The sequence below is a fragment of the Silene latifolia genome, chromosome 3 (genome assembly GCF_048544455.1).
Source record: "Silene latifolia isolate original U9 population chromosome 3, ASM4854445v1, whole genome shotgun sequence".
In the NCBI taxonomy this organism is placed as follows: domain Eukaryota; kingdom Viridiplantae; phylum Streptophyta; class Magnoliopsida; order Caryophyllales; family Caryophyllaceae; genus Silene; species Silene latifolia.
Genome location: NC_133528.1, coordinates 114,835,433 through 114,848,031, shown reverse-complemented (window position 1 = coordinate 114,848,031; position 12,599 = coordinate 114,835,433). Strand labels below are relative to the sequence as shown.

Sequence of the window (12,599 nt, the reverse complement as noted above, 5' to 3'; positions counted from 1 at the left end):
GCATATGGGTTTTGAATCGGAAATTATATCTGGGTGGTGTCGGTTATAACTTGATACCTTGATAGATAAATATACTAGGTTGTCGTTATTACTAGAACTAGTATTGGTGCCCGATTTCGTCCGGGCTACCTCTACTCATCATTAAATTTTTTTCATTAATAAAATTACTGAAAGTTGCATAACTCATAAATTTATCATTAATATATTGATAATTATTGTTACTTACCCGTAATCATTGTTACTTTCACTACTCCCGCCGTAATTATTGTTACTATCACTATTGTCGCACTAATATTGATAATTTCACTACTCCCGCCGTAATTATTGTTACTTTCACTATTGCCGCATTAATATTGATTATTTCACTACTCCTATTGTTGTTTCTACCACTCTCACTAATCTCGTTGATAATATTATTACTTTTACTATTCAAATGAGTGGTTACTATCATATAACTAACTATATCCAATGTTACTACAATTCTTTTCTTTACTGGCGAAATTACTTTTACTACTTAGGCATGCAATTTTAAGAGGATTATATATTTATTTAAATATATTACATATATGCATTAAATCAAATCGAAAGAATTATGCAATATTATATATTATGGAATCTAACTTGAATTATTTATAACCTACTTATTATATTTTTGTATGTTAAATAATTAACATCTCTATACATCTAATAAACTATAAAGTTTAATAAAATTGCATAGATTTTGAATTTAATATATAATTTTATGATGATAATAATTAATACCATAAGTGTACATGTTTATACTAATTAATTATTTTATTTTAAGGAAATTGACCATGTTTAGGAAAATTACCAAGCTTCTATATAATTTAATTTTAACCCAAATTATATAATATTTGCATTGAGATCCCCTAATCGGGTCCATCACACGGTGCTATTGATTTAAAACTATATAGTATAATTAATTTGTATAACTTTCTTTAATTACATTAAAGTCCCTTGGTTTCTGGATTTAATATATAGTATTGATTAACTATCAAATTAACAATTTATAAAACCAAACTCAACTCTACACTATGCAATTAAGAATAATAGTATAGCATAAATAAGGGTCGAACCCAAGAGAAGGTCTAATAACTAAAACTTGAATGGTAAACTACTTAAGACACTAATGACAATTTAAACTTAACTAATTAAACTAATCACAAACAATGGATATTAACAATGTTCAACTTATAGGAAACATAGATGGAGAAGGCATTTGGTTGGAAACAAACATGAAAAAGAGTAAAATTGGAGACTTTCCTATTAAGACAATTCAACAAACAACTAGTATGCAAGATTCAACAAGATGGAGAAACTTGGTGTAACAAGGCTCAACAACTACTTCCTAAGCACAAAGATCCTCTCTTTTCTTCCCTCAACAATTACCCAACAACTTTTGTAAGATGGTGATTATTTACTCCTAAGTTAGAGTAGTTGATCCTACTTATATGGTCACCCAATTGAAAACCACAACAAGGCTTGCACACAAGAGCATTAAGATCAATTCCAAACAAAAGAAGTCAAGATTAATCCTTTAGGAGGCTTAATCCAACTATCCCAAATATTAACATGCAAATTCCTCTCACAAAGATATAAACTTTAATCCAAATTCATAAAGATACAAGCTTGCTACAAGGATTACAATAGTAAGATGATTAACATGTAAGGTTGATCATTCCTAACACAGTAACATCCAACATAAACAATAAAATCAAGAAAAATGCAATAATTATTGAGGAAAGATTAAGAGGTTCTTACAAAGCTTAAGGAAACTAGTGCCTACCAAATCACACCAAGCAAAAGGTCTAGCCTTCCATAACCATAGATGAATCCAAGGTTAATGGAAAGATTGATATCCAAATAAAACCAAAGATTACAATTTTCTCCAAAATACTAAGTTTTGCTTTCATACAAGTTTTTGAGATTATTCAATAATGAGGAGATGATTTGATGGTCTTCAAACCATGAACTGTATACAGGGGCGGACGCAGGTATTAGTCGAAAGGGGGGCACCAAAAAATTTCGATACATATAATTTTCATTTTAAACCGCATTTTTTTTTGGATTTTTTCCCTTGGAAAAAGAAAAATAATTGATTTTAATAATTTTATAATTTTTTTTAAAAAAATATTTTATTTAGATTTTTCTTCTAAATATTTAAATTCAAAATAAATATACTTTGTAAGTAATGGTAAATAATATCTCGTATGATAAGATATAACATATCCTTAGTACTTAAGAAACCACTAAACAGAAGTGGTTCAATGGTAACAAAGTTACTATCTTAATTCCTACCTTGAGGTCAAGGTTCAAATCTCGCATTAAACAATTTTTATATGATTTAAACGAGATGGGCCCTTAATTAAACGAGATGGCCCTTAACCAAATTAACCAAAAATTATTTAACTGGGATTGGGTTACCAGGGATCAAACCCGGTATCTCAAGAACACCAAATTGGAAACTTACCGACTCAGCCACATAAAGCTATTGCCTTGAATTGATACTTAAAAAAAATTATCTCTAAGGGTTCATGGTGGGCACGTGCCCACCCGACCCCCCCTAAATCCGCCCATGACTGTATCTATGGTTGCACTCCCTTCTACGTTAAACATGCTTTGGGCTTCCATGGAATGGCTTAAGACGGATTATCAACACCCAAAGGTTGAGGAGAACGCAGGCTGCATCACCCACCGCAGGCCTGCGTCATACGGCGCAGGCTGCGTCACCCACCGTAGGCCTGCGTCAACAGACGTAGGCTGCGTCCAGGGCTGATCTCCGCTCCAAAATTGCTTCTCCTTTAATTCTCCTTTCATCATTTGGCCTCCATGCTTTGTTCACTAAGGGGTGATAGCTCTATTGCTAGCTCGTGGAGAGACCGTCTGCACTTGATTGCATGCTTTAGGGACGTGGTTAGAGGTACTTGCTCGGAATTCCGAGCTCTCTTTCAAAACCATGCTCCAACCATGCATTAAAACACATTAATCACACCAACCAATGAGACGGGAAGACTAGTTCAATACTCCGACAAAAGACCTTTAAATTAAACCAAACTAGGCCTAAGAAGGCCTTATTGACTCGACACTTTAGACTATATCAAACTCCCCCACACTTAGACTTTTGCTTGTCCCGAGTAAGACTCAAAGACGGCACTTGGGCAAGTCTAAAGGCGAGTATAGGGATGAATGATCACTCTTCCCTTTCCACATCCAACTTATGTCTCCCTCATACACAACCCATCAATTAAATGAAAATATAGACTCAAAGTGTTTGACACTCGCTCTTCCCTTACACTCCCACCTTATATCTTCCTCATACAAAGACACAACACACCTCCAACTACGACTCATTCCAACTCCACTCTTCTTATATCACCAAGCAAGAGGAGGCCACTCTCACCTTATCCCAAGGTGATAGCAAAGTGGCCTAGACAACTCCTAAATCATCACATTACACCACTTATATCACCCGCTTATCACTCCAAGCAAAGTATGATCATGCTACTTGGTTGGCCACACACCTACAAGAATCAACAACCCAAGTAGCCAATGCAAATACCACCAATTTAGAATAAGTTTTTGTGACTCAAAAATAAATTAAATCTTAATCTAGCCTCCTTCCAAGACCCTCCTTATCACTCCTTTCTTATCCCTCTATTTTTTTGGTGTTGCATTTTCTTCATTTTTCGATTTTTTTTTCTTTTTTCTTTTTTTTTTTAAAATCCCTCATTTTGCCTAAGGTGCCCTCTCGGGGTTTCACCTTAGCTTTCCTTACCTCTCATGGTGGCTCGCAACTCTATTTTTTATTTTGTCCGGAATGCCCGTTCGGGTTTTCCTTCCATCCTCAGCCACCTTCTTAATCTTGCCTTAGGCGCCCACCCTTGTGGGTTTTCACCTAGCCGGGATTTTCGTTTTTTTTTTTCAATGCATCAAAGACTAAGTATATACATATATTACAAACATCTCAACCCCCCCCCCCCCACACTTAGACCACACATTGTCCTCAATGTGGAGGAGTACCATCACCTTCTCAAGCTTAATTGTTGAAGGGATCCGAGCCTTCTCCTTGCTCATATGTCCCTTGGTTCTTTCTTCTCCTCTCCCATGCTTATCTTACTCTTCTTTCTCTCGCATAGCCTTCATCAACTTGTTGCTCATTAATGGTGGGTTGGTATTTGGGATCATTGTGGTAGAGTGTCATGCCAAAGAGGCCTCGGATGAGGCCAAAAGAATCTTCTTGTGTTTGGGCATCTTGGTAGGAGTCCTCAATGTATTGGTGGTGCCTTTTATTTTGCACTCCAAATTGTTGACTCACTTGCTCTCTCCATTCATTTTGAGCCTTCCACAAGGCTTGATTAGCTCCCCATTGCTTGGCTTGTTGTTGTTGCCAAGCATAGGATTCCTCTTATCTTTTTGCAATTCCTTCAAGCATTCTCATTTGAGCCAATTCGGCTTCATCTCCCAACCGCTTATGATCATCAAAAGCATTCTTCCATAGTTCTAAGCTCTCCAATCTTGGCCCATGTTGTTGTTGCCAAGTGTGTGAGCTCTCAACCCTCCCACTAATAGCTTGTAAAGTCCCCCGGGTGTCCTCAAAGTACTTAGACATTTGATGTTGCCAAGGTTCCAAAGGTGGAGTGGTGGAACCTCCGGCTTCATGCATAGGAGTGGCGTGCACAAAAGTGGAGTGCACACCCGGTTGTTGGAAATTAGGCTCCTCAATTCTTTCTATTTCCCTTACTTCCTCTTGTCTCTTACTCTCCCTCTCCCTTCTTGGCCTTACTTCGCTCCTTCTAGACACACTCCTCCTTGGCCCTTCTTGTTGCTCACTTGCAATATCGGGATCTTTGCGGCAATAGAAATGGTGTGCTGTGGGTCCTCTAGAAAGAGGTGTGAGAGGAGCCAAACGAAGATAAGACAAACCATTATTTACCAACCAATGACCCGAAAGTCCCACCGTGGGAAGAATTCTAAACATGTTGCATTCTTAAAGGGCAAATTCGTTGTAATAACAAATTCCCCTAGCTTCGTTGACGGCTTGACTTTCGGGGATTTACCCATGGAAATGCCGGACAAAGAAGGTCACAAGTCCACCATTATGAATATTCCCACCCGATTGCTTCAACTTGTGATGCAAGCATGCATCCATGAATAACTTAGCCCAATCCGGAATGCCTACTCCCTCGGGGAGCATGGTCCACAAATAAATTTTCACCGCTTCACTAACCTTGGTTGGCTCTCCAATGACCGTGAAAAAGGTGATAAGAAAACGGGCAATTATTCGGAGGGGCGGGTTTGTCAGGTCGGAAATTTTATCATCTTTGGTGGTAGAGGTTTTATCGGTGAGTGCATTCCAAAAGTCCTCGGCGGTTCGTTTTCTTGACATGATTGGCTCGGTAGTTTTTGTTATTTTTAGGATCTCCCTCACTTGTTAAAGGGTGCACTCGTACCATTTCTTGTGGATTCTAAATTTATATACACGTTCGCCCTCTTCATCCATATCAAGTTCGGTTAATGTTGTTAGGAACTCGTAGGTGTAGGATCGGTAAGTTGTGTCCCATATATCTTCATGGAGGTAGGCCTCTAGTCCCACCTTAGCAAATAAGGAGAAGGTGGTGTCATAGAGGCCGAGCTTTTTCATTATGGTCGGGCATAAGAATTTGGTGGTGACAACATTTTGTGGTTTTGGGGCAAAGAATTTGTTCCATATTTTCAATTGAGCAATGCCCTCATATCCTATAAATACTTCCTCAACATCCGAATCAGATGCCTCAACCGCTCTCTTCTTTGACTTACCCTTTCCACAAAACAATTTTGTGATCTTTGGGGCCATCCTACACTTTTTTTCAAGACAAAAACACAACAAATATCTCTCAAAACATTTTTTCACTCAATGAGGCAAACCAACAAACGCTTGGTGTGCACTACTTTGCAACTACTTAAAAATTTATGTTTGATGATTTCCTCTACCTCACCCAGAAAAAACGTTGCCACAACAATGGTATAATCTCAACAACAAGAATAAAAATGAAACAAGGAATCCTAAAACTCTTAATTTCGACTCAAACAAGTATGTAAAAACTAAGAGGGGAGAGTATGGTTATACCTTCCCGGTCTCACAAAAAACTTGCTACTAGTTGTTGAATAATCCTTGTAAAACCCGTCTAGAACCTTAAAATCCTAGTTGAAGCCTTGATTTTGACGATTCTTGAGTTAGGGTTCTTGATTGAATTGGGCAAAATCCATCAAAAAGGTTGTATGAGAGGTATTTAGTGGTGGTAATCACAAAATTGGGGAATTTGTGCAAAGGAGGGATGATTAAAGGTGATGATTTGTGGAGATTTGATGAAGTTTGGGGTGTTTGGAGATGGGGTTTTGATGGAGATTGCAATGGGGATGTTGGGTGATTTCCGGATTTTTTGAGGGATAGGGGTGAGTTTTGGTGTTTAAATATTTGCGAAGGTCATTATTCACTTCGCAACGTAGGTCGCGTCTGAGGCTAGCAGGGGGGGGTCTAAACTTCATTTTTTATGCTTGTTTTCTTTGAGTTAAATGAGTCCCCCCCCCAACCCACCACACACACACACACACACACACACTTGAGTCGTCCTTTATACTCCACAAATCCCGTGTTGCCCCTTTTCATCACGTTTTCCCATGCAGAACTAGTCTATCAAACCTCCATAAGAGCATTAGTAACTTAAACGAATTTGATACAATTAATTGTCAACAATGAATGAAATGACATGAATTTAAATGACATGAATGTAATTTCTATCTATGAAAGCGGTAAATTACGCTAAAGAGAGTGTATTTACAAAGGTTGCCGTATTTTTAATGTCGATGGCTCGACTTAGTGCTTCATTTTGTCATGCTTGATAAATAGGGTCTTCCAAAGTGACTTCTTCCACCATTTGTGGTTCCATTCCCTCATGATATGCCTTGAGACGTTGTCCATTCACTTTTATCATCTTCCCCGTACTTGGATTTTCAACGTCAATCGCTCCATGAGAATGGACCTTCCTCACAATGTATGGTCCGAACCATCTTGATCTTAGCTTTTCAGAGAACAATTTGAGCCTATTTTGGAAGACAAGAACTTTTCTACCTTCCTTGAACTCCCTACGACTTATCATCCGGTCATGCCATATTCTTGCTTTCTCTTTGTATATGGCGGCATTGTCGTAGGAGTCAAGACGAATTTCCTCAATCTCTTGAAGTTGAAGCTTCCTATGGAGGTCCGCATCATCTAGGCTTTGATTGAAAGAATTGATGGCCCAATAAGCCTTATGCTCTACTTCCAAGGCAATACAACGAAAATGCGGCATAGTGACAGGCATACTGACGGAAAAAACAAGCCGTCAGAAAACACGGGAAACTGACGGATTTCTGACGGAATTTCCGTCTGTACAGGTTCCTGACGGAGATTCCGTCAGCTATAATTGGCGCGTTGACTAAGTCAATGGCGCTAAAAAATATCTGACGGAAATTCACCGATATTATGCTATTATCGACGGAATACCCGCCGATGACTCTTACACACAAAGCAGGCAGTAATTAAAATAATTGGGACTTCTGACGGAATTTCCGTCAGAAAAAGCAAAAAACTGACGGAATTTCCGTCAGATGTATTAGATATTTTGAAACCAGTGTGCATCACAGCTGTCACAATAATTGACCCTCTGACGGAAATTCCATCAGTATTTTTAAATTACTGACGGAATTTCCGTCAGAGGGTGAAATATTTTGACGTGTACTGTTGATGCATTATTATTCTGAGAAAGTGGGCCTCTGACGGAATGTTTTGGGTTTAAATATTTGCGAAGGTCACTATTCAGCCTGCAACGCAGGTTGCGTTGATGGACGCAGGCTGCGTCCTGGACTGCCAGGGTGGGGGAGGAGGGGGGTCCAAACTTCATTTTTGATGCTTGCTTTCTTTGAGTTAAATGAGCTACCCCCACACTTGAGTCGTCCTTCATACTCCACAAATCCCGTGTTGCACCATTTCATCATGTTTTCCCATGCAAAACTCGTCTATCAAACCTCCACAAGAACATTAGTAACTTCAAAAAATTTGATACAATTAATTGTCAATAATGAATGAAATGACATGAATTTAAATGACATGAATGTAATTTCTATCTATGAAAGCGGTAAATTACCCTAAAAAGAGTGTATTTACAAAGGTTGCCGTATTTTTAATGTCGATGGCTCGAGTTAGTGCTTCATTTTATCATGCTTGATAAATAGGGTCTTCCAAAGTGACTTCTTCCACCATTTGTGGTTCCATTCCCTCATGATATGCCTTGAAACGTTGTCCATTCACTTTTATCATCTTCCTCGTACTTGGGTTTTCAACCTCAACCGCTCCATGAGAATGGACCTTCCTCACAATGTATGGTCCGAACCATCTTGATCTTAGCTTTTCGGAGAACAATTTGAGCCTATTTTGGAAGACAAGAACTTTGCTACCTTCCTTGAACTCCCTACGACTTATCATCCGGTCATGCCATATTCTTGCTTTCTCTTTGTATATGGCGGCATTATCGTAGGAGTCAAGACGGATTTCCTCAATCTCTTGAAGTTGAAACTTCCTATGGCGGCCCGCATCATCTAGGCTTTGATTGAAAGACTTGATGGCCCAATAGGCCTTATGCTTTACTTCCAAGGCACTACAACGAAAACGCGGCATAGTGACTGGTATACTGACGGAAAAAACAAGCCGTCAGAAAACACGGGAAACTGACGGATTTCTGACGGAATTTCCGTCTGTACAGGTTCCTGACGGAGATTCCGTCAGCTATAATTGGCGCGTTGACTAAGTCAATGGCGCTAAAAAACATCTGACGAAAATTCCGTCAGTATTATGCTATTACTGACGGAATTCTCGTCAGATGACTCTCACACACAGTAGTGTAGAACAGTTGTTAAATAATTGGAACTTCTGACGGAATTTCCGTCAGAAAAAGCAAAAAACTGACGGAATTTCCTTCAGATGTATTAGATAATTTGAAACCAGTGTGCATCACAGCTGTCAAAAAAATTGACCCTCTGACGGAAATTTCGTCAGTATTTCTAAATTACTGACGGAATTTCCGTCAGAGGGTGAATTATTGTGACGTGTACTATTGATGCATTATTATTCCGAGAACGTGGGCCTCTGACGGAATGTTTTGGGTTTAAATATTTGCGAAGGTCACTATTCGGCCTCCAACGCAGGCTGCGTTGATGGACGCAGGCTGCGTCCTGGACTGCCGGGGTGCGGGGGGGGGGGGGGGTCAAAACTTCATTTTTGATGCTTGTTTTCTTTGAGTTAAATGAGTCCCCCCCCCACACACACACATTTGAGTCGTCCTTCATACTCCACAAATCTCGTGTTGCCCCTTTTCATCACGTTTTCCCATGCAAAACTCGTCTATCAAACCTCCACAAGAGCATTAGTAACTTCAACGAATTTGATACAATTAATTGTCAACAATGAATGAAATAACATGAATTTAAATGACATGAATGTAATTTCTATCTATGAAAGCGGTAAATTACGCTAAAGAGAGTGTATTTACAAAGGTTGCCGTATTTTTAATGTCGATGGCTCGACTTAGTGCTTCATTTTATCATGCTTGATAAATAGGGTCTTCCAAAGTGACTTCTTCCACCATTTGTGGTTCCATTCCCTCATGATATGCCTTGAGACGTTGTCCATTCACTTTTATCATCTTCCCTGTACTTGGGGTTTCAACCTCAACCGCTCTATGAGAATGGACCTTCCTAAATATGTATGGTCCGAACCATCTTGATCTTAGCTTTTCGGAGAACAATTTGAGCCTATTTTGGAAGACAAGAACTTTGCTACCTTCCTTGAACTCCCTACGACTTATCATCCGCTCATGCCATATTCTTGCTTTCTCTTTGTATATGGCGGCATTGTCGTAGGAGTCAAGACGGATTTCCTCAATCTCTTGAAGTTGAAGCTTCCTAATAAGGTTATTTTCAGTCGATTGCCTTAATCAAAGTAAACCTAAACTACTACTAACAAAATAGCTAGCGGTAAGTCAGGGTCGAATCCACAGGGATGCGGTGATTATCTAGTTTGTTTATATTTAAATCCATCTTAAAGTAACCAACTGTGGGGGTTTTGATTGTTTGTATGCTAACAGCTAATTGCAAGTAATTAAAAGACAAATAACAATAATTTTAAAGAGTCTAGGGATTCGGGTTCACTAGGTAGTCATCAAAGGATAAAATTTAATTCATTGATTGAGCAATTTATATTGTTGAAAGTCATATGATCAGTCGATTTTCAGTCGTTTGGCTTAATCAAAGTAAACCTAAACTACTACTAACAAAATAGCTAGCGGTAAGTCAGGGTCGAGTCCACAGGGAGGCGGTGATTATCTAGTTTGTTTATATTTAAATCTGTCTTAAAGTAACCAACTGTGGTGGTTTTGATTGTTTGTATGCTAACAGCTAATTGCAAGTAATTAAAAGACAAATAACAATAATATTAAAGAGTCTAGGGATTCAGGTTCACTACGTAGTCATCAAAGGGTAGAATTTAATTCATTGATTGAGCAATTTATATTGTTGAAAGTCATATGATCAGTCGATTCAATATTTCTTTTAGATCTAAATTAACATGCGATCGCTATCATTAAATTATCTCTATTCAATTACCATGGCTTATACTAGTCTTAAACCGGTCGGTGATAATCCTAGTTTATGCAAGACTAATTAATCAATTCTGATCAGTAATTAACTAATTAGAAGTAATACGATAATCAAACAACAATTAAGAGCAATTTAACAATCAATTCATAATAACCCCTTTTCTAACAACCTAGATCCCCCTTCTCCCTAGATGAGAAGTTTAGCTATGCATACTAACGGAAACAATAGCAATTATAATAATAGAAGACATAATTGTAAACATAAAAGAATATGAAATATGTTAATAATTTATTGAAACTAAATAAATTAATTAATGAAGAAAGATTAACAAAGTACCGTAAGATTTGAGTGCAAGGAATTCTAGATCTGAAAGCTAATGGAGTTTTTACTGCTAAAAGTTCTTGAGAAAAAAGTCTAACTGAATAATAATAGCGTAACCTAATTTTGGGATTACCCTGATGCTTTTTATAGTAAAGCCCAAATAAAAGAAATAAAATAAGATAACTTGTCGACAATATGGAGGAAGTCTAGCGAAAGATAGACTAAAGTCGACCGACACAAATCTGAAGTCGGTAGACATAGGGCTGATGTCGTGCTTTGGCTCTCCACTATGTCTACCAAAAGATACATGGTGGTCGACCGACATCGAGTCATAAGTCGGCCGACACATAGTCATAAGTCGGCCGACACATGCTGCTCTTCTTTATGATCGCTGCTTTGTGATTGCTGCTGTGTCGACCACAGGGAGTATTGGTCGCTCTACTTGGCAAACATGTCGGACGACATAACCTCTAAGTCGGGCGACATGAGCATTGGGCACAAAATTGAAGTTGATTATCTCCTTAAGCATGCATACCAAGTAAACAAAAACCCATTCTCGCCTTGTCAAACTTGTCTGAAACTCTTCTAACTCCTTTCTTATTCCATTGTTAAACGGATTTGGCTTGTAAATTTATAAGTGTGTCTCGAACCTACATGGAGCACGAAACGCACCAAAGTAGCAAATACGGGAGGAAAAAGGAGTGAAATAAACAATTAAACTTATTAAAATGCGTGCCGAATATGTAAATAAATACGTCAAAAAGGCACGCATCAAACCTCCCCAAACCAAACCCTTGCTTGTCCCCAACCAAGCAATAAACACAAAACATAAGAGGGGACTAATAGAGCGGCATACAACTCAGAGCTAGCTATACAAAAGATCGTTAAACCAATTTAATGCAAAAATACACCCTTGCTTAATAATAAATTCAAAAGCTAAGGCACAAAAATTCAAATGCAAACGAGTTAATTTAATGACCAAAGACTACCAAACCGTCGACCTTGCAAGACCATCTATGTCGGACTCTCACGGGTCACTCTTCTCTCATTTAAGCAAAGGGAGAGTATAAATTTTGTAAGAGAGAAAGAGAATAATAGTCGCTCACCTAAACTACAACCCACATAAACATGCATGCAATCTAATATGATAGACAATTCTAGCTACCGTACACATACACTCCAACCAATCTGGTCCTATCACATGTCAAGCACTCACAATAATTTGGAAAAGTGAGGTAATAGGTAAGAAGGGGCAAAATAATTTGGGATATGTGTAGGTAAATCGTCAAGCTAGCACCTAAACAGCACCAAGTGACAACATTCCGCTTCTAATCCATCTCAAAAATTTAAGCACAAATGCCAAAATTAGCATTCAACTCACTTAACCAAATATAACATCAACTCCTCATAGGATAAAGATATAGCATAGGAGTGAATTATTCATAAATTACCAACCTTCTATTTTTATTTTTCAAATCTTTTTTTTTTCTCTTTCTTTTTTTTTCACGACTTTTTTTTTTTTTTTTTTTTTTTTTTCATTTTTCATCATTTTTCATTCGGGCCTCCTCCTCATTCATACAAACGACATC

At 38.2% G+C, this 12,599-nt stretch overlaps 1 protein-coding gene across 1 annotated transcript; it reads right to left on the bottom strand.

Annotated features, from left to right (window-relative positions):
• Positions 1 to 6,890: 6,890 nt before the first annotated feature.
• LOC141649530 (uncharacterized) lies at positions 6,891 to 7,349 on the bottom strand. Its single transcript, XM_074458217.1, has one exon. The coding sequence runs from the start codon at positions 7,347 to 7,349 to the stop codon at positions 6,891 to 6,893; it is 459 nt and encodes a 152-aa protein (XP_074314318.1).
• Between the last annotated feature and the right edge of the window lie 5,250 nt (positions 7,350 to 12,599).